Source organism: Biomphalaria glabrata, chromosome 2 (assembly GCF_947242115.1).
Source record: "Biomphalaria glabrata chromosome 2, xgBioGlab47.1, whole genome shotgun sequence".
Taxonomy (NCBI): domain Eukaryota; kingdom Metazoa; phylum Mollusca; class Gastropoda; family Planorbidae; genus Biomphalaria; species Biomphalaria glabrata.
Window position 1 is genome coordinate 58,023,063 of NC_074712.1, and position 24,043 is coordinate 58,047,105.

The 24,043-nt window shown below is 32.2% G+C and overlaps 1 protein-coding gene across 1 annotated transcript; it reads left to right on the forward strand.

The window, feature by feature from the left end:
- The first annotated feature begins 920 nt into the window (after positions 1 to 920).
- On the forward strand, positions 921 to 22,293 carry LOC106059682 (uncharacterized). The gene is made up of 32 exons (XM_056021231.1): positions 921 to 1,013; positions 2,050 to 2,210; positions 2,810 to 2,966; positions 3,055 to 3,167; positions 3,306 to 3,391; positions 3,614 to 3,687; positions 4,783 to 4,932; positions 5,336 to 5,441; positions 5,703 to 5,851; positions 5,965 to 6,066; positions 6,284 to 6,347; positions 7,032 to 7,132; positions 7,588 to 7,743; positions 8,275 to 8,397; positions 9,494 to 9,551; positions 9,885 to 10,034; positions 10,185 to 10,264; positions 10,443 to 10,552; positions 10,659 to 10,763; positions 11,329 to 11,407; positions 11,842 to 11,959; positions 12,056 to 12,136; positions 14,306 to 14,415; positions 14,664 to 14,777; positions 15,454 to 15,615; positions 15,721 to 15,853; positions 16,747 to 16,873; positions 17,942 to 18,076; positions 19,080 to 19,203; positions 19,777 to 19,873; positions 19,976 to 20,086; positions 20,989 to 22,293. Exons 1-32 carry the CDS (start codon positions 921 to 923, stop codon positions 21,054 to 21,056), a joined length of 3,597 nt encoding a protein of 1,198 aa, XP_055877206.1. The 3' UTR covers positions 21,057 to 22,293.
- Positions 22,294 to 24,043: the final 1,750 nt, after the last annotated feature.

Sequence of the window (24,043 nt, forward strand, 5' to 3'; positions counted from 1 at the left end):
GGATTTTAAGGCGCCTCTGAGTCCACCCAGCCTTATTGAGTACCTGACATTAGTTGGGGAAAAGTAAAGGCAGTTGGTTGTTGTGCTGGTCACATGACACCTTTGTTAACTGTGGGCCACAGATACAGACGTTCTTTACATCATCTGCCCCATAGATTGCAAGGTCTGAACTGGGAACTTTACTTTTAACTCACTCCGTCTGTCTAGCACAAATCTTGTACACATTTTTTTCTCCCACTTGCCATTTTCAGATCAAGTTGAAATTTCGCACAATTATTCATAGTCAATTAAAATTCATGAATCAATCCAAAAATTTATAAAGTTAACCAATTAGTAGCAATTAATTGATTTTGTTTATATACAAAAGAGAGTTAAACAATGCAATATTGAGAGCAATGTTAAAAAAAATATTTTTTAATATTTTGCTTATTTGAATTCTTATTAACCACATGTCACTGATTGTTATCAGGAACAATGTTAAATAAAGTAAAAGTTTGAGATTTATTCCATGTTTATATTTGGCTTAAACAGCTTGAATCTATCTTTCATAATTGAAAGAAAAGATCTCCTGAGTGGAGAGGGGGGGAACTACTGTAACTCATTTCTATGAGATGATCCATAATTTATTTACCACTAAAGGAAACCAACAAAGGAATTTTAGAAAATAGCATCAGCCTGAGGTCAAGTTTATTTGTTAAAATTATCAATTTTTAATTGCTAGCATTGATTAATTAGGCCTAGCCATAGAAGTAAGATTATTTAATTACTTTTTAAAGCTTAGTTCAGTTTATATTATAAATATAAATATATTTGCTTTATTTATTCATTAATGATTTTAAACAGTTTCCCAAAAGCTTTGTCTCACTACTTCTCTCAATGAGTACCTGAGAGAAGTTGCAGGTCTAAAAGGCACCAAGGTCATGTGCCGAGAGGCAGGCTGTGGTTGTTGCTCTGTCACTGTGAGCCACCTTCTGCCAGACTCTGACAAACTTCAGACATACAGTGTGCAGTCAGTGAGTTGATTATTTTAGAAAGTTTACATATTTAAGGGAAGGAGTGAAGGGCCCGTGCAAGGAGCATGTAGAAAGGGTGACTAGAACAAAAGTTAGCTGGACAATGTAAAGGAAGGGATTTGCCTACGTGATATCCTACTAAGAATAGCTGCTGAGGGATTTGGTTATGTGAACTGTCACAGCACCCCTATGACAATAGTAAAGGGACAGATGAGGATGATGAAAATATCTTTTAGAACTAAACAGTATGAGAAATAATTCCTTCAGATTGCTTTGATTGATAGCGAATAAACTGAAAGAGTTTCTTGTATTGAATAATTATCTTTGATAAGCAGTAGAACATTTCCAATATAGAAAAAAATGTCATACAGTTCTGCTTTAAAACTAAAGACTAAATGTAATAAATCTTAATTGTAAAATATTAACTCTATAATGTAAGCAATTGAAGTGGCATTTCTCTCAAAGCTGGCCAGTTTTGTTCTGTACCTTTCCAACTGCTTTAGATATCTAGTAGTTATTGAACATACCATTTTCTCTTAACTTGCTGACATTTAAGCTATGCAGTGGAAAGGTAATATTTGGGAAAAGATTGACATTGAAAATCATAAATATTGATGGAAATAACATTTTTGCATAATAATTGCATAAAGCCTGGAATTGTTTTACCAAGACATAAGCTTCTTTCCATACATTGTGCTGTGGTAACTATTATAGTAACTTATTGTTTCGTCTTTCAATGACAGAAGTGATCATAACAAAAATTATGTTTAAACAAATCTTATTAATAATCTAGAAATTGTTTATTTTTAGTACTGAACCTCTTAACTATTTCTTATGAGTACTGGGTAGTTCATTGTCAAATTAGCTTCTTAGAAGAAAAATCTGTAATTTATATTCTTAGGCATGAGATTTTTTTCTCCTTCCATATTATACCATTTACATAGATCCTTAGTTCAACTTTAGGTTTAAACTTAAATAATAGTATAAATTGATTTGGTATTGCATCTGAAATATATTATTAATCTATCATTTTTAGTGCCTGACTCCCCTGTATGCAGTTGATGACTGGCAGATTAGCACAGTGGAAGGGATAGGCAGTCAGAAAGTTGGCTTTCATCCTATTCAAGAAAGAATAGCAAAGTTTAATGGAACCCAGTGTGGCTACTGCACTCCAGGCATGGTGATGAATATGTATGGGTAAGTGAACATATTGATGTCAACCATGTGCTGTGGCAGACTGAGAGGTGATAAACAGGTAGAGTGAACAGGGAGAGTTATATAATTTGTACATCAAACTAGAAATAAAAACAAGAAGAGTGTTACATGTAAAGTAACATGAGGATGAATATTTATGGGTAAGTTAGTCAACAGTCTGTGTCATACATGTGCAGTGGCAAGATGAAAGGTTAAGAGCATAAAGACTTAATAAGAAATTTAAATAGAGGATTTGTTAAACTAGTAAAAAGATAAATGTAAAAAATGCTTTTTAAAAAATCTCACTTATATTGAAGGAACTGTGCGTGATTATTGATTGATGTTTGCCGGCAGTGCTTGTTTGTCAGAATGTGCTTTGGGAGAGGAGAGCACCATTCAATTGATGCCATATTTTTCTTTATTGCAAGGTTTATCTCCCATTAGTACAATTTTCATATAAAACAAAATTATTTAAAACTAAGTGATTAACTTTTTTTTTTTTTGACTGACTTGAATGATAAAAAAAAATTTGTTCTTAAAAGATTTTATTTCTCTTCCCAAATAAAATAAAAAATGTTCCTTTCTTTTTATCTAAATTCTAGCCTTCTTCATCAAAACCCCAACATCACAACTCAAGAGATTGAAGACAATTTTGATGGAAACATATGTCGATGTACTGGCTACAGATCTATTTTGGATGCCATGAAATCTTTCTCCACTGATGGAAATATTCCAGGAGCTAAGCCTGTTGATATTGAGGTACAATATCCAAAGCATATAGACATGTAAAATCAATGTTTCAAAAGCTTTATATATTATATATCCTGCTTATTTGATTATATTTTAGGATTTGAACAAACATTTGTGCCCTAGAACTGGCGAGCCCTGCACTGGTCACCAGGAAGAGAAAGGTGGTAAGAGAAATCTGGATATTGAGGTCAATGGGAGCAGATGGTACAGGTAGAGTTTCAACTAGTTAAAGTTTAGCTGATTTTTGTTTTGTGTTTCGTTACCAGTACACCTTCATTTTTCATAATATGCAATTGTGATTAGTATAAATGTTAATCTTTACCATGAAAAAAATATTTTCTCGCCCAGGCCAACAAGTTTGAAAGATTTAGGAAAATTATTGAAGGATAATGTCAACAAGAAAGTCAAAATGATATTTGGCAATACTTCAACTGGTTTGTATTTTTTTTTATCTCCCTTTTTACCAAACTATTAATGTTAATACTATTACATCTACTGGTTTAAATTTTATCTACCTTTTTTTTCTATCAATTTTAATATATTAAACTTTAATTTTGGACTAAATCTAGATCAGTCTTCAATATTGAAGACATTTTTTGTTAAGTTTATGTTATGTATATCTTACATAATAACAAAAGGAGACATTGCCATTTCAGGAATATTTAAAAATGAGGAGGCCTCTGATATCTACATTGATTTACATCGAGTTGAAGAAATATACTGCTATCAGGTAAATCCTTTCAATAAATGGAGAAAAGAAAGTGTGAAGTCATTTGATTTTTGTTGTAATGGGTGTTTGAAAAAATTCAAAGAACAAACTCATCTCAAAAATAGCTCATTAGCTGGTGTACAAATAAGATGTTTGAACAGTGAAAATACAACATTTAACTGTTAAAGTGCTGAAACAAGCAATCACCAACTGTGGGTGATTATTGTTTGGTGTTTTCCACCTGTGTTTGCTTGTCAGGGGGAGAGCACCATTCAATCGCCACCATATATCTCATTATTGCAGGGCTTATCTCATTTTAGTTTAGCACATTTGTCATATAAAACAAAATAAATTAATTTTGACTTATTGAATAACTAATTGGTTAATTTTAAGCCAGATAAAATAATTAGATAAATGAGAGACCTAATAACTCAACTGAAAAAAAAATCATTTTAATGCACTGTAAAAGAAGGTCACCAGATCATGTTCTGGACATTGTCAGACCTGCTTCTTTTTATTGTCTCCTTTTGTTTCTTAAAAGATGATCTACTTTATTTTATGAAAATCCAATAGCTTAGAGTTTATTTGACCTCAGAATTCATGCTTTATGATTGATATATAGGAAACAAAAAGTTTCCTTTAAGACCTGTTCCTGTAGCCCACTGTTAACAAGTTTATGATGTGGCCAACATAACAACCAACCACTTTTACTTTTCCCCAAATATTAGAGTTGTGTGGACTCAGGTGCATCCTAAAAATCCTGAAATTTAAAATCCCATTCTTCACAGAGAGTTAAAACCAGGACCCCCTTGGTTTTAAAGCCAAGCACTTTACTTCTGACATATAATCATATTAAAAATTATTTAAATCTTTTTTTTATTTTCAGAATTGTTTTCATAATAACTTTCAATATTCTTTGGTTTGATTTTATGTCACTGTGGCATCAATCGATAATTGACCCTGGTGCTTTTTTCTGCTGTATTTTTTTTTAAATTATGGCCCTCTACTTTATCTGATAATTCATAAGTTTGAAGTTCATATGACTTTTGCATTCTATTTCCTTCTTTATGAAATACAATAATTAAATTGATTTTATTTTCATTATGACCTCAAAAGTTAAGTGATGCTGGAGTGACATTTGGTGCTGCCACTTCCCTCACCAACCTTATGAACAAACTGAAAGCTGATCAAGACAAAGCTGGATTCCATTATTTCTCAGCAGTTGTCAGACACCTCAAATTTATTGGCAATGTCATGGTCAGAAATGTAAGTCATTTATTGTTACTTAAAATTCTTTAAAAAAATATATATTTTGCAACCTTTGTATTGCATTTTAAAGTTGTATTATATAATCTATAACTTAAGTACCTATTGTCATGTAAACAGTTTTTGGAAGAAATTTTCATGCTTACAGTGGACCTATATTACCAGAAGCTAGGATTATGTTGGCCTTATATCTTGATCTGCTACGTATTCTCAAGATGCCCCTAAATTTTGATTTTGATTTTAATTTTTCCAGTTGTTTAATAAGGTGAATCTTTTTTCCTGTGTGTTTTGGATGATTTTTTAAGACCAAGAATGTAGTTAATATTCCATGCACAAATGTCATGAACATATGTTCCCTAATAACTTTTCTGCTCTGATCTGTTTCTTGTTGAAACTTGTACAGGCTGGTTCTATTGCTGGCAACTTAATGATCAAGCATAAACATCCAGACTTCCCCTCTGACATATTTACTGTGTTGGAAGCATTGGGAGCAAAAGTAGATATTTTTGGTAAGTTAACAAGATTCTCATTTCCCTTTAATTGCCATGTTATTTCCCTTTAATATTCATTCCCTGCCATGTTATTTCCCTTTAATAGTCATTGGCTGCCAAGTTATTTTTCTTTCAAAGTTATGCAAATCCTTGTTAAATATCATTTAAAAAAAACAATGGGTATAAGTAAAGAAACTGGGATGTTTGTTTTTGGTACAGGATTTATTCTTGTCCTAATACATGAAGTTTCTAATTTCCCTACACTATTGTTTGTATTAGATGCAGACACATCAACAACAGCAACATACACAATGTTGGACTTCCTGAGAAAGGTCAACATGACTGGAAAGGTCATAGTTGCTGTTCAGTTGCCCAAACTGGCAGAAAATGAAGTTTTCAGATCATTTAAAATAACTCCAAGATGGCAAGTAAGAAAGTTGTAGACATTAAAAAAAACTTTTTTTTTAAATGTTTTTTCTTAAAAATCATACTCATGACTATTGATAGACCTTTGGTGAAAACTTTATTTTTTCCATCCCAGAATGCTCATGCTTATGTGAATGCTGCTTTCCGATTGCCAGCAGTTGGGCGTGACATCAAGGGGAGACCATCGTTGGTTTATGGTGGAATTAATGCTGATACTGTGAGCTATGACTTTGTAAAATTTGAGTCAGTTCTTCAAATAAAAAATATTTTTCTTTGTTACAATGGCAATTAAAAAATAGAGTATAAAATATCCAGCTTTGTTAACATTGATGTTTTGAAGAGTGTTTTTCAAATCCCTGTAGTTTGCAAGCTACTAATGTAAAAGGCATTATTTTAAACCTAGTAGACATTCTTTCTGGTACTCTTCTAAACAGGAACATGCACTAAAGACTGAAGAGTTTCTAACCAACAAAACATTATCTGATGCTATTGTTCAAGGTACTTGTCTAACTTGTGATTTCTTTTAAGAATGTTCACAATTTGATGCATTAAAAATACTAATCTAAAACTCAGTAAGATTCTATTTGCTACTGTCAGTATGTATGAAATCATATTAAGTTTACATTTGCTCTATTTAGTTTCATATTTACTATGTTAAACCTGTCAGTCCTGACAGTAAATAAAATAGCATGCTGGTCCATGAATCTTTTTGTCTGTTTAACACGCAATAAAAACAAAATATGAAACCAAGGAATAAATGATGATGACATTAAAAAACTGGAAAAAAATTAGATTTAAAGTTTGCCACCAAATTCCCTTTAAATATTGCAAACACTTTTGATGAAGTTAATATTCTCTTCCTTTACTTGTATTTTATTTAAATTTATATGTACATATGAACTCAAAATTTGATATGACCTCCCAGTTTGTACACAAATACTTATCAATTTGAATATTTTTAAAAAGTCTTCTTTCTTTTACAGTAATGCTAATAGTAAAATAATAACAAATCAGCTACATTGTATTGATTTGATTATATTTGTATCAAATATTCATTAGTAATAATTATCAAAAAATGAGTCTGTACAATTTTTTTCTTTATTGTAGAGATGAATGTTAACTTAACATTTATGTTTTATTATTTGCATTTGACTAGTTACTGAATCTTTTTATTACCAATAGAGGCACTAACCATACTGTCCAATGAATTGAATCCTGAATATGATCAAGTACTATCTTCTCCAAAATATAGGAAAGATTTATCTATATCATTGCTCTACAAGGTAATATTATAAAATGAGTTCTACAAGGTAGTAGTATAAAATGAGTTTTGTCTTAATCTCTGTAAATGAGAAGTTTTTGTTTAACAGCATATTTAGTTGTAGTTTGGTTCCTATCGTTATATTATTTAGCAAACTAAACATTTTAAAATTTACTTCTTAACATGTAAACCAAATAAAATAAATGTTTTTCAAATGTTTTTGCTTTGAAGAAAAAAAATTTATGTTGGATAATTATATTCTTATTCAATTGCAAAACATCAACAAAAACAAAACAAACAAAAACAATTTTTAAATACATTGGAATAAAATTGTGCATTAAATGCACTGCGAAAATTGGTTCAAATCAAGGATAAGTTCTTTCTTAATCAGAAATAGAGGAACTTTGTTGCATAAATAATTGAATAATAAGAATATTTTATCATCTGATGAGCTGTTTTATTTTCAATGTACTGTAGGTTTTGTTGGGGATATACAATCCAAGCAATCCTAAACTAAGGTCAGGGCCAGAAAACATCCATCGTCCAATCTCATCAGGTTTACAGACATACCAAGAAATTAAGACTGAGCTCCCCTTAAAACAGGCCATGCCTAAAATAACAGCACCATTACAGGTAGGTCTATTCAATCTAAATGCATTTAAACTGTAATAGTATCAAAATAGTTCTACTCAAAGTATATAGAATTTATTTTGCTATTTATTTTGTTGCAATGGTTATAATAGTGGAAATGAGTTTTATCTTTTGGCCGTTCGATATGATGTTCTACCAATACTCAATACTTATTATGTGATGTAATAAATTCTTATGTACCAGTACTAATAAGTAGCCAACATCTTTAGGACAAAGTGATGATTAGAACAGATGAAGTGGAGCTTACCCATATATTCAAGCCTATTGAATGGTAAGCTTAATGAAGATTGAATCTCCTGTTCAGGCATTCTACTTATAAATATATGGCTCCTGACTGGCATCATGAAAGACCCAACTTTGAATATTTCCCTCTGCCATCCCCTGACATCTGGCAGAAGGTTTGGGTAAAGAAATAATGAAAGCACTTCTGAAATTGACAATTCAACATTTATAAAATGTAAAGTATGGTGAAGATACATTGAAAAGAAATTATGTTTGAATCTTTTGGTCTAGGCATCTGGGGAGGCAGTATTCATCAATGACATGCCAGCTTTCAAGAATGAATTACATGCTGCCTTTGTTTTGTCTGATGTTGGTCCAGCTACACTAGTCTCCATTGATGCTTCAGAAGCACTGGTGAGACTAAAAAAATTAACTGTTGTCTAAGTATAATTGGAAAGAAACAATGAATGAATAGTTACATAAAATTATGAAGTAACTTATCCCACAAAGGGCAACAAAACTTTCGTTTAGAGATTTTAAGATAACTGCTTGGTATTGCAGTTTGCACTCTGGATTGTTGTTTGGTGATCTCAATGACACGGGTTCTTACCCTGCCTGCAGCCATCCCCGGTCGCCCTGTAGATTGTTTGGGCTAGGATGTATTTATCTTCAAATCTGAAGGAACATCCGAAACATGTAAAACATTTTAAACAAGCAAACAATTTAGAAAACAAATTAAAATATTTTATTATATTTCAGTCTATGCCAGGTGTTGTTGCATTTTTCTCTGCAAAAGATATCCAGAAGGAGGAGTTAATGATTACCTGCCCTTAGGTCCAGGATTTAACTTCAAGTCTGAAGAGGTTGGAAAGCTATAGACTAATAAAATATGACCACTTTAGTGCTAAATTTCATCTTAACAAGCTCTGAAAATTTGTTTTAAAAAGTAACTATCAGCATATTGGATACTACAATTTGGATTTTGAGGGTTTTGGAGTTTTTATAATGAATGAAAATTATCTTGTTTTCATTCAAGGACTTGTACAGCACTTTTATTACACTTTTTTTTATAATGCACCATTTGATGTAAAAATACATCGCATTGCACAAAATATAGAATACTTCACATTAATTCTCCTTTTCTAAAATGAAAAAAGTCTTCACCCTTACAATGACAATACATCTGCTTTTGTTATATAATACATCTGCTATACAATACAATTGCCACAAAGTCTCATATTAGTTGACAGATCAAGAGCAATGCGCACTGGCCTGAACAGAAACAAAAAAATACAATTATAGACATTGTTTTACCAATCTCACGTCTGCCATTTAACATATCCCATCATCTCTTACTTCAAGAGAATTTCTTAAAATAAAGATTCCTCATTCTGAAAACTGATATTTTAAAAATTTAATAATAGTACCTAATTTACCCTAACGAAATGTATTCATTTTATCTTTACTGAGTCAGATATATTTAAATGCCATTTTATTCACTCTTTCATAGTTATTTGCCTCAAAGGAAATATATTTTGCTGGACAGTCAATTGGATTGATCGTGGCAGGTAAGCTATCAGAGGTTCTGTCCTGTATTCATGTCCTGTATATCTTCAGAACCATATAAAATCATGTATTCTTTGCTTATGCAGAGCTAGTGTCAAAGCCTTGTTTATAAATTTAAGAGATTATAGTTTCTTTTGCTTATTAGGTTACATGCATTTTTAACCAATAAGCTATGGCGGACAATGCTTATGCCGGTGTTAGATGTAGCAAAATATGTCCCAGCTGGAGGATGCATAGCCATGGGAAATACTGCATTCCTCATTAATCTTCAGACTCAAAGACAAGCCTTATTATTATCCTAAAAGTTCTAGCAAGATTTATCTTTATGTTACCAGAAACTCAGGTACAGGCCTTCAATGCAGTGAAGAAAGTGAAGGCTACTTACACTGACCTACGTAAACCTGTCTTAAGTCTGGATGACAGCATGTCCTTGAACTATAAGTTTGATTCTAAAGTACCAGATGTATGTTTGGGTGACCCAGAAAGTAAGAAAACCAATACTATTATTTAAATCTTATAATTTCCTAATAAATATTTTAAACTTTAACGAAACTGTCCAAGCCTTTTCATAATATAACAGTAGAGAACAGACTAACATAATTGATAAGGGGGTTTTATTTTACTTCAATGAATAGATGCTTTCAAGACAGTTGACAAAATAGTTGAAGGTGAATGTAGAATGGGAGCCCAATATCATTTCTTTTTGGAGACACATGTAAGATTTGTATTTTTATATTTATTGTTATGTAAAATAAAAGACTTTGTGTTAATATAAATATGTCACCTTTAAGACAGTCATCCCTTGTTAGTTATATGAATTCTATTGAGGCACAAGAGATTGCTAATTAACTTTTACTAAAAAGAGTTTTAATTGTTGATATTAAACTTTGCAGGTGTCATTGGCAGTTCCCTCTGAGGACGGCATTGATCTCTATGCCTCGACACAATCAGCTGACTTGAACCAACATGCTGCTGCTAACGTCATTGGAAAGCCCATGAATTAGTAAGCCTGACTTTGTGGTCAATCTATTTTTACACTGAAGTTACTTTAACATAAGGATATTACCAGAAAATAAAATTTTAATGGCTCAAATTTAAACTTTGTGCAGTGTCAATGTGACTGTGCCTCGTCTTGGTGGAGGTTTTGGTGGCAAGGCTTGGGACTCATGTTCAACATCCACTGCCTGTACACTTGCGGCTTATCTCACTGGAAAGTGAGTTCAGTCTAATTGGTTTTATTTCTCTCAGATAAATAACTTTAAAAAAATTATATCTTATTCTAAAAATAAATTGAAGAAAAAAAAATGATGGACGGTCTAATGCAGTCTTTTCTTTATTAAATATTCCCAAGTGTGATGGTAGATTTTAGCAGATTTTTTATTCTCTTGTAGAGCCAATAAAACTTTCAAATTTATGAAGCACAGAAGATGATCTACTTTAAATTAGCACGTACATTTATCTAATCAGCAAGCATTATTATATCTTTGGAATACAATCAACAATTAAAATCTAATAGATTCAAAAAGTAAATTAAATTTACTCAGAATCTAAGATTTGCCTCAGTCCACGTTTTTTCCAGCATATTTAGAGAATCTTTGATGTCATAATATCTGAGCAACTCCATTAACCATTTGAGAGCTAGGCGCCAACTTCCAGAAGTAGTTGACATCCAATCAAATTAAAATCCAACTGTAAATAAGTTCAAGGCTAACTTAAGCCCCTTTCTTTTGCTGTCTTTTATGTTAGTGATTAAAAGGGAATTTTTTTGTTTCTGTTCAGGCCAGTGCGCATTGCTCTTGATCTGTCAACTAATATGAGACTTTGTGGCAAAAGACCAAATATTATAACTAAATATAAGGTATGTAAAAGGTATGTAAAAGATAAAATGCTAGTCACAATGCTAGTCACAATGTGTTGGGTTTGGCACAGAAGAAATAAATGATGAAGGCAACTCGTAGGCCGATTTAGATCTGTTTATTGTACACTAAAGACCTGGAGCCATACAAAAAACACATGGTGTAGAACAAGCCACAAAAAGGGGAGGTGAAGTAGGTCCAGTAACTTATAGTTTCTACAGTGACAAGAGATGCCAGTAGAATGGACAGTGTCCATGTTGTTTTACCTTTTTAAGCGTGGGCACATGACGCCATCTAAGGGGAAAAGGTTATGTGACTATTGAGGCGGCTGGTGCAACTTGAAGAAATATCCCACCTCACTACAAAAACAACCACTTTTTAGTTGTCCCCTAAAAGTTATTTCTTATAACTGAGCTTCTTCATTTTTCTGTTGTAGGTTGGATTCAGTAATGATGGTAATATTCAAGTCATTGATATGGATTTGTATGGAGAAGTCGGCCACAATGATGGAAGAACATCTGACTTTGTGTTGATAGCTAAAAGCATGGACATGTGTGAGTATATTTTATGTCTTTTTTCTGTACAGATTTCTTTTCTGTTAATATCAAAATAGTTTTTGCTTGACTAAAAAACTTGAAACTTTATTTCAGGCTATTATGTTCCTAACTGGCATATACGGGTGCATCTTTTGAAAACTGACAAGCAAAATATATCCCCAGTCAGAGGCCCTGGTAATGTATTCAGATTCTGTATTATATTTAAACCAGTTGTTTTTAAAAAGCTTATATTATTATTATAGCTTTTATATAGCACTACTTTCATGCTTATAGCATGCTCAGAGCGCTTTTGTGGACGTCCAATCTCATTTCTGGACCAGTGGGGGGGAGGGGGTATCTAGGAGTTGATTTTCCGTGCTGCCTTTTGGCGCTCAGTAAACACAACTCTGCCTGAGTTGGGTGTCAAACCTTGAGCCCCCTTATAGGTAGCCAAGACAAGCCAAGTTCAAGCGCACTTGGCCTCTCGACCATGCTTCCCACAACTCACTCTGTCTGTCTGGTACAAATCTTGTTCTTTATCCCACTTCCCATTCTCAGATCAAGTTGAAAATTTGCACAATTATTCATTGTCAGTGACAGCACATGAATCAATAACAAAAATTGACCAATTAGTTAATTAAATAGTGGTAATTAATTAATTTTGTTTTCTATAGAAAAAGAGAAGCAAATCTTGTAGTATGGAGAGATATAACAGTAATGTGGTTACGTTCCATTATATAAGCCAATAAGCTTTGATTTTTAAATGTAGTTTCTAAATTTTGCAAGTTTTTGTTATTGATATAGAAGTATTAAGATCATTGGTTAAAATCTTTCTTTAAAAAAAAAATAACTATTACAAACCTGAATAATAATGTAAGCAATCTTGAATACATGCTACACAACTTGTTAGCCATCTAGAGAAACTTTTAATAATTGGCTAATTCTGAGGGGATAGATTAGTGCTAGATCACATATCCTGTATAATTGTCAAGCACTATGTATTAGAAGACCCCACTTCAATCCAGTCTGTAAAATAAGATAATCTGTTTCTCTAAAGAAGTAATCTATAGGGGATTCAGCTTTGATTTACTTATAAACATAAAAATATAAGACAAGTAGATTAAGAGTAGATTAAATATTTATAGAATTTCTAGCTTAACCCATGGTAAGCTTCCTATCTTGATTATCCTCTAATCTTTCACACAAGACAACTCTCCAATTGGATTAATTCTTCTGACTCTTGATTCAAGATTTTACTATAACATATGCTTTGTCATGTCCACTATTAGCAAGATGGCTGCCTGGTCATATGGTATGCACTCTGGACTGTCATTCTGTGGTCTCAATGTTCCTGTATTCGAACCCTGCCCACTGCCACCCACTGCCATCCCCTGTCATCCTGCGGGAGGTTTTGGGCTAGGATGTAATTATCTTCAAATCTGAAGAACACCAGAACCTAGGAAAACAAATAAAACAAACAATACTATTCCATTTTACTAATTGACTTGATTGTGACAGTGTCTTAACCTCTTCTAGTAAATAGTTTGTGTAATTGTTTACTAAGCTAAAATGTGTCCCCACAGACCTGGTTTTTGTAGTAATCGAGAAAGAAAAACTTGTAAATGAGAAACATGGTGGACTTTAAGTCAACAAAACTTATATCAAATAATGTCATTTACAAGTCAAGCAATCATTAATTCTGTTTTAAAAAATACAGATATAGAGCCCTCTTTGAAAAGCACTGCCTCTGACTCTCTATATCATACTCTGCTTGATGTTACTGTGACTCTCTATATCATACTCTGCTTGATGTTACTGTTACTCTCTATATCATACTCTGCTTGATGTTACTGTGACTCTCTATATCATACTCTGCTTGATGTTACTGTTACTCTCTATATCATACTCTGCTTGATGTTACTGTGACTCTCTATATCATACTCTGCTTGATTTTACTGTGACTCTCTATATCATACTCTGCTTGATGTTACTGTGACTCTCTATATCATACTCTGCTTGATTTTACTGTGACTCTCTATATCATACTCTGCTTGATTTTACTGTGACTCTCTATATCATACTCTGCTTGATGTTACTGTGACTCTCTATATCATACTCTGCTTGATGTTACTGTGACTCTCTATATCATACTCTGCTTGATGTTACTGTTACTCTCTATATCATACTCTGCTTGATGTTACTGTTACTCTCTATATCATACTCTGCTTGATGTTACTGTTACTCTCTATATCATACTCTGCTTGATGTTACTGTTACTCTCCTCCTCCCTTCTGCCATAAATGTTTTTTTTTGTTTTTTCAATGTACTCCTTTAAATATGTTATTTTATTTTTTTTGGGTGCAGGCTCAATACCAGCTTCACTTATTATTGAAACTATAATGGAACATGTGGCTAAAGCAATAGACAGGCATCCCATCCTTGTGAAGGAACTCAATTTGTATGAGAAAGACCAGGTCAATGTTCTTGCATTCAAATATTTAATTATAAACATTTTACTGTTTTTATTGAAATGGTAACTCTAACTTTAAAAAAAAACAACACAATTTAATACAGTGTCTTCAATTTAACCATAAAGTTTAGCTCACAATAACACTAAAGGTCTATAATAAAAATATTCTACATGTAAAAACCAGCATAGATTAAAATATTTAAACCATGCCATGCTTTATGGTTTTTACTCTAACCATATTTTATTTTACAGATTGATTTGAATGATGAACTGATGTCTCAGTGCACTATTAGAGATTTGTGGCGACGTCTTAAAGACATTGCAGAGGTGGAAGGAAGAATGAGAATTGTGGATGCTTTCAATCAGGTTTTGTATTAAAAAAAACTTTAAGAAAAGACATTGCTGGCACTAAACATATTCAGATTAGTGTCAAAGGAGACATGTTAAAGCCAATTAGATAGATCCCACATCTGCATTTAACAGTAATAATAATAAGATAAGCTTCTCCTTTATGGCTGAACAAGAGCAGAATCTCATTTCCTATAAACTTTAAATTGGCTGAAGAGTTTAATTTTTTTGTTTTGAAGAGCTTATTACATTCAGTTCACAGCTAGTTTAGGTTTATTTCTGAACTGTCTGTTTATGCTCTGAATTTCTTGGCCTTTTTTCAACAATATTGACACCACAGTAAGACTAGGGGTTTGGATTCTGCCCTCCTTTGAGGGTGCTCTAGAGGGTATCTTTATATCTCAACTGACCCCTTGAATATGCTTTCCATTTTACAGCTACCCATAAAACAGTTGAAAGAATAAACATACAAGTTCATAATTCATTGCATTACCAAAAAAAAAATGGTATTTTGTAGTCTACTTTTAAAGTTGTATATTTTCCACATCTTACATTACATTAGACTGTTACTCATATTATTAAAAAAAAATTATAATATTGCGAGAGTGCCTATCTATATTATGACTGGGTTTAAATGTTTAGATTTCAAGTTAAAAAAAAATGATATAAATCGTGAGTTAAAAATGTATTACAGGAAAATCTTTGGAAGAAAAGGGGCATAACTATGACTTCATGCAAGTATGATATGAACTGGTTTGGCACTGGACAAGCAGCAAATGTTTCCATCTATGGAAGGGACGGCACTGTGGTCATTTGTCAAGGAGGTGTAGAGATGGGTCAAGGTCTTTATACTAAGGTTGTTTATATCAGTGAATAGTTCCTAACTGTTATGATAAATGGGTATTGTTTGATTAAGTTCACTTATTGCTGTACAAGACTTTCTTATTTATATTTGTATCAGGTGATTCAAGGTGTGGCATATATCTTGGGGGTGCCCATTGACCTGATCAAAGTCAGACCAAATCAGAATATTGTTACACCAAACAATAATGTGTCTGGAGCCAGTGTGTCCAGTGAAATGGCAATGCAGGCATGTAAATTTTTACTTTACCAAATAGAAACGAATATTGATGTTGATAAACTCTAATGTCAAACCCAGTGGGCCTAATTGATGACACATATTTTTCAAAGGCATTCATCATTAAAACTTCTCATGAAAGAGCATTAAAAAGTATAATTATAACTCATTAAAGACAACCAAAATTATACGCTTCTATTTCAAGGGAGACAATTTTTTTAAAAATATTTTAATACCAAATACTATCTGATAATAAATGTTTTTGAAAGGTTTAAAAACAAATGCACTGGTTTTAAAAAAACAAACTGTGTGCATAGAAATTCCAGATTTAAAAAAATTCTACACTACATAAAAGATTTTACATATGTTCCTTCTAAACAGATGATTACATCCTATGTTATCCATGTGCTAATCTAGTTGTGCATGTTAATAATTAGAGACTTGGACTTGATTCAGGCTACCCGTACTATGCTCTTATGGCACTTAGAAAGAGATAGCATTTATACAAAATATTATTAGCATACAGAATAATAAATGTGATTTTATTTTTGTGTCTGAGTATTTTGCTGAGTTTTGATTTGGCTTTAGTAAGTTATGACTCAGGTTTTATTCATTAAAACTACTTTTGTTGTCCTCTGTCCTGGGGCATCTCTTGGTCTTATCATCTCTTAGTTATTACTTATCAAATGTGAACATTCAAAATGTCTTCTTGAGTTGAAGGGTCCCAAGCAGTAACACTTGTAGCTATTGAATTCTTTTGAATTTATCTTAAATAAAAAACACTGATCTATTAAGAATGAAGATAATTCATTTCTGTAAGTTGTAACCTTTCGTCAAAAGTATAGAATATAATTTATTATTACTTTAACTTGTATAAATATTACCTCTTTTATATGTCTGTCTAGTCAGCTATTGAAGCAAGTAATATTCTGAAAGCGAGAATGCAGCCAATCAGAGAAAAGTTTCCAGATGCCAGCTGGAAAGAGTTGTGTGTAAAATGTGTGCAAAACAGAATCAATCTGAATGCACATTACAGGTAAGTTGAAGTCAAGCTGTTTTATTGTTTCTATTACTTAAGTCTTGATAAATAATTTGGCACATCAGCACTGAGTCAATTGTGTGTATATTTACTTGATTATTGAAAGACGATCTAATTAAAAAACAACAACAATGAAATGGTTGCTACCTTTGGTTGAATGGAGCATGGTGGCTTACCTTCCAAACTTAAGGGTTTCAGGTTTGAATCCTGGTGATAACTCTAATGGGGACCTGACTTTAGTTGGGGAAAAGTAAAGTCTGTTGGTTTATCATGCTGGCCTTATGACAGCCTCATTGATGATTAACCATGGGCCACAGAAGCAGATTACCTTCTGCCCCATAGATCACAAGGTTTGAAAGGGGAACTTAACCTTAACTATGTTTAATGTTTTTCCTCAAAACTGCAAAAAGGAGATAATTGTTTAAAATATTGATCAATAATGAAAATCTATTTAAACTTAAGAGGACCAAAGTGCAACAGATACACTCTCTCTAAATGAGCATCATAATTGAGAGTAATTAGCTTTCAAAATAATCAGCTGGACAACTGCAATTAATTATTTTTTTAATTGTTAAAGAAAGGCCTATGAAAAAGTAATGTCTGTAATCTATAAGATAAGATAAGACGTACATCATAGTTTCAACCCTGCTTGCTGTCATCCAGCAGGAGCTTTAGACTAGGACATAGACATGATAATCTTCATTTTAGAGAAACTTTTAAAACTTAAACAAGAAAACAATAAACAATTCACATTACTATTATTCTTAATTCAATATTCCCCATTACTATAACCATCCTGCTATATTTGCCCACAATGAATAAGAAACAAAAATGTTTGTTCAGGAACCATATAGCTTAAAATTGTTTAAATCTATGTTCAATTAGTGCTAGGGCAAAAGTAACAAGAATTTAGTGGTTTTATAAACTGTAATACTATATAAACTATTTGCGGCTATTCATATACCTGGAAATGTTTAAATATATGTCTAATTAGTTAGTAGTTTTATAACCTGTAAAAAAATATCAAATATTTCAGCTAAGGTGTTTCCATCAATTATTTTTCAGCTTTTCTTTACCAGCTGGTCGTAAAACTTTGCAATACTATACTTACTGCGCTGCTGTAATAGAAACTGAGGTGGATGTTCTAACTGGCGAGTCACAGATTAGAAGAGTTGATTTAATGGCTGATTTTGGTGAAAGGTATATATGCTTGTAGATTATTTTACATTTTAATGTTTGTAAAATGGTCTTAAGTTAAAATATTGTTTTTACAATGATTCCTATCAGTTTGCAAACTTTTCATTGGTACAGGAATAAAAAAGTTAAAAACTGACTGGAAACTGGGTGAAGGATATTTAAAAAAAATGGCTTTAATAATTTTCTAGAATTTCGACAGTTTATGTATATTTTTTTGGAAAATAACAAACTACCTAATTGGCCTCACAGTGAAAACTCTGATTTGACCATTATAATTTTTCTAAATCATTTTAAAACTAAATTTGGCTTACGACTTTTTTTTAACACAAACACAGCTTCAACTGAAATTATGCTCTCAACTCAAAAATGTTTCTTTGTATTCAGTATAGAGTTGAGTAAATAGATAGACATACAGTAAACATTTTGTTCAGTCTTATGCTAATAGAAGAATTTGATTATGCAATGCTCATTCCTTGCAATAATGAAGCATTGGGAGAAATAATTAAAAGGAAAAATTATAAACCATCATCAGCTTCATAAGAAAAGAATTGATTTATTAAAAATAAAATAAAGTTAAAGCTTTTTTTAAAATTTTAAATGTATATCTTCTGTATCATTAGGAAATTGATCTTTTTGGAGTGATTATATTATGTATTCTTGTAACAGTTAAATTTTTCTAATTATTTGATATTTTTTAATGGAAACCTAATCTCCTTGCAATGTCAAAACATTTATGGGACTGGGTGACTGTGCTGAAATACTTCATTACCAAACTTAGCATCTCTAGTTAGAGGATTAGGGAGGATCGGTAAGAAATCCCAGAGATTACCTAACACAAATGGTAACTTGATATATTCAGTGGAAAGTAAATTTGTTTGGTCATTGAGCTGGGCAGCTGTCATTTCATTTATTACTGTATAAAACTAAAATGAAGATTTGAATCATGAAATAGTATCATTTTATTTTTTAAGTTCTGCTGTTTTTCTCCCTTAAATGTTTTTAATAGCCTCAACCCAACAATTGACATTGGTCAAGCTGAAGGAGCTTTTGTCATGGGCCTAGGATGTTATTTGTCTGAAGACATTATATTTGATGGACAAACTGGCAGGATTCTAAATGATGGGACATGGGTATGTTACTAATGGGTCTCAACTTAACCTTCTTTATATATATATCTCCTTGGATAAAACTTCATCCTTATGCAGTAATACAGTTTTTTATTTATTGAAAATTTTTATTTCATATTTTAAAAATATTATTAAGCTTTATTTCGATATTATTATTCAACAGGTAATTGTTTTCTGTTTAAGTTAATCACTTTAAATAAAATATTTCAAATACATTTATTTTTATGTTGAGAATTGGATTAATATGTTACTTAGCAAGAAATAAATCTCCAGATAAAGAATGTAACAAATTCTTGTTCTAATTTAAGTATGGTGCTCTAAGACTCTGAGCTACATTACTTTAAAATATTTGTAAAATGTTTTGCATGTATTAGATATCCCTTCAGAGTTGAAAATAATCTACTTCCTAGTGCAAACCTCCCAAGGGATGATGGGGGAAGGCAGCAGGCAGGGTATGAACCCGGGTCCTTCAAGATGACCAAAAAAGACAGCCCAGCGGGCATACGGCATGACCAGACAGCAATATTAGGGCCTACATTTATATGTTTCTCTAATGACATTGTTATTTCATTGAAGGAGTACAAACCACCTACCACTAAAGACATTCCCATAGACTGGAGAATCTATCTTTTGCCAGACACACCCAATCCTTCTGGCATCCGAAGCTCAAAAGGTAACTTTGATGATAGCCAATTAACATTGTAATTCATTGAGAAATATTGTACTTTTTGAGTGCAAATTAAGTCATTTGTAAACTTTATTTGTATCCTCTTAGGCGTAGGTGAGCCAACCATCTCTTTAGCTGTTGGTGCTCTTTTGGCCAATAAACTAGCAGTGCATTCAGCCCGCAAAGATCTTTTTGGAGCAAATGACTACATTCCATCTGGTAAATATTGAATTTTTTTTAAAACACAAGCAGGGACATGGTTACAATGAAATGAAGCACTTAGTTATTTAACAGATACAGATTTAGGCTTTTAACCCATGTTCAACAAGTCTAGATTTTTTAAGTGATGTTTTGAACTGTTTAACTAGTGGAAATAGGTCTAGTTTTACTTTTGGTTCAACAAGTCTAGATCTTTGAAAATGTTCATGATTTACTAGCACAATACTGCTTTTTTTTTGTTCTTATGTTAACAAGAAAAAAAAATTATATAATAATGATAATACTAATCTTTATTCTCCATAAGGAAATTTGACTTACAGTTTGTGCATTACACCAAACAAAACATTATAACTATAGAAAACCAAAATGTACATTCACACAAGACTCACTCATAATTTACATGCGAAAAGTTTTTTTTTATCAGATAGTTTTTATTTAATGATAGTTTTATTAAATTATCATGTCTGAAAGGGAAGGAAAATATTTTGTTGAGAAATATCCATAATCTATAAGTTAAACCAGTGACCACAGTAATAAAAGATCTTTATGTTATCTAATTCCCTTTGGAAGTAAAAATAAATCAAATTCCTCACTCTGACCTGGCACATGTTTAAATATTTTAAGAGTTTCAGTGATTTTTTTGTTGAAGCCAGCATTAAGTTTTTAAATTTATATTTAAAAAAATGGCTGCATTTCCCATGACAGCCAATAATTAACTCTTATTTCTGAGAAATATCTAATGTTTTGGTTATATAAAAAAAAAATTTTTTTAATGTTGACTGTAATATTAACTGCATGTTTTAATAAAAAAAAATGTGTTTACTGTTCCTATAGAATTTTTAAAGCAAAATCTTCAATATTTATATTGATCTTAATCTTTCATTTTATTTTGTTCTCATCAGTTTCTCCCTACACTGTGGAAAGAGTTCAACAAAGTGTTGGCCTTACAGCAGACAAGTTGACCTTCTAGTATTCTCAAGGCCACTGGCTTGCTCTCTTGATATCTGCAAGCCTTTGTGTTGTTAATTTCCAATTTCTGATTGTAAATGTACATATATGAACTATGTATAATTATTTATATATAGCTAAGGCATTCATGTTATATATTTTTGTAATTTTTTTCCTATCATTTTCAGGATGAATGATCTTTTTAATAACTTAATATAATTACAATAATTTTTATTTGAGTTTGTTATATAATTGATTTACATATTGTATAACATTTATTTAGCCAAAAGTATTGTAAACTACATATGCACTCTTTTAAAGCCTCTGTCCCTACTATATACAAGCTAACTTACACATAATAGTATTAATAAGGTATTGGGTTAGAGCCTGACAAAGATTGAGAAAGAGTCTGGTATTTCGCATGGTTATACAGCATTAGTTGTAATCTTTCTACTTTGTTATACCCAGTGCTTTTTTTGTAAAAAGGTTGATGGAGTACTCAGTGATGGATTGAGTAACTTTTAATTACGAATAAATTAATAATAAATGTTAAAATAAAGAAAAGTAATAATTAATTTTTCCCCACATTGAAAAAGGTGCTGATATGCTGTATGGGTGCATACCGTCACAAAAAAAGCACTGGTTATACCTAAAGAGAACAAAAGCAACTATATATTGTTTTTAACATGTACAATTTTTCACTCTTCAATATAAAAAGATATGACTATAGCGTGCCTTTTTTAAAAAATATTTTTTCTCCTTTTTTTTTTTCCTGTTGAGTTTTAAATATACGCAAGAGAAAAAAAAATGTAGATTTAGCTGTGTGCCTTTCAAGCTGTCATCTAAAGAAAAAACTATACTTGATAGGCTAATTTGAAAGTGCTCTAATGGGTGCTTGACAGTAGGTGAGGAGACGTAAAAGGCAGTTGCTCGTTGTGCTGGCCACATGACACCCTCATTTACCTCATTAACAGAAACAGATCATCCGCCCTATAGATTTGTAAGGTCTGAAAGGGGAACGTCACTTAACTTCTTTCTTAATTATACATTCAGTGCAGTTGTGTTGTGAAGTATACCATTCACACTGGAACTTTATTGATCAAATGAATGACACACTACATGATTGGGTAGATCAAACTCTTGAACACTGATCAAAAACTGTTAGCCTGAACTCTAGGCTGATTCTTTCTTATCTAGAAGTATTTATTGTTTTTATTTATACTACCTGAAAACAATTCAATTATATAACTGGAATTTAAGCTTTGTGTGCCTTTTTATTTTAAAACATTAGTTAATTTGCAATGAGGAATGTGAAAGTTTATAGCCTATATTATATCTCAAACTGGACAGAATTTGAAAAGCAGAAATCCTCACAATGCTTGTCTGATAGAAATGATGAAGTGGTATACTATAGTCTATAATCTATGTATTAAATACCACTCATTCATTCATTGACTGGTCATCAAAAATATATGTAACTACCGAATGGAACTACCGAATGGATTTGTATGAAATTTTTTGCACATTTTCCCTTTATCTCTATATTGCTCTCTAAGAAATATATAAATTTGATAGATTTGCAATCTGAGCGCGGATTTTCACGAAGCACTGCAATCTTTCTATTAAACCTTAGTTTTTTTTATTTTCGTTATTTTCCAACATGGCAGCAGTCTATATACACATAGAAGCTTGTAACAGCACGAAATTTGATACCTTTCTTTTTTAAACACCAAACCCAAACTCCTTTGAGTTGATGCGTAACTCTCCATTGTTAACACTTCAAAGAAGTAATCGGATATTTCCTCTTCCCCACAAAATATTAATTAGCTGCATAAACATGTGGGTCTAAGCTAGGCCTATAAAATCTGATAAAAACTAAAGGAATGTAGTATTGTTCTGTTTTTTGCGGGTGGAAATAAGTGCTACTATAATTCATGGTGCAGGTAGCGCTATAATGATGGTGCTACCATGTGCAAAAAACAACAACAATAACAAAAAAAAAAACAAAGAGGGGGGTTAAACTAAACCAATTATGAACTAACCATATATTACCTATAAAGTATAAACTATTTCAAGGAAGCGATCGATGCATGAGTATAACGAATAGTAATAGGTAATTAACAGGCCAAGAATGTTTCGGATGTGTTAGAATATAGACATTAATTATCCAAACCTTTTTTCTCTTGAAAAATGTCAATATACATTCTGTTCAATTTAAAAATTAAAAAAAAAAAGATTCCAACCAAAATAAACCACATAGCCTATAATATCACCGCAGCGAGCATGATTATCAAGGATAATATAATTCGCTGGCCTTGCAAGAAGAATGGTTCCGCTCCCCGCCCCCTTCCCCCTGAGATTATCGTTGATTGTAGGACGATTTATTTATTTTTGTTGGGGGTAGGGTACGGGGAAAGTGATAAAAGAATTAACGGACCAAAGTTTGTGGTTGGGTGGGAGGTATAAAAGGGGCCGCTTCTACTCAAGTAGAAGATACTATTCGACCCGCGGCGTATCATACGTGCTATTTAGTGACGGGTGATCATGTCTTGAAAGACAATTGCCCAAATGAGGTGGGTTTGGGCAAACGGCTGTGAGTGAATGAAAAGAAGGAACTCTGGAGAGAGCAACATACAATTGTCCATGACTGAAAACAGGTTTTGGAAGATACAGGCATATCTTTTTGAATGTTTGGCCTTGTGCTTTATTAATTGTCATGGCAAAGGCTAATCTACCAGGGAATTGTCTGCGCGTAAAGGTAAAAGGCAATGGAGTCAAGGATATCCGGAGAATAAGGACAGTTTGTGAGGTATCAGCTGCCATAGTTTTACACTCCAGTACGTTGCGATAAATGTTGACCCGGATTGTAAACTCGAGGAGGGTCTTGAGGACGTTCTCGGAAGTGAATAGTGATAGTAGCGGGAAGTATTTGAGACATCGCCACAATTTCAGCCTCGCTACCATAAACGCCGGAAGTATTCATGTAGGCAGCGTATTGTCGAGCAGAGT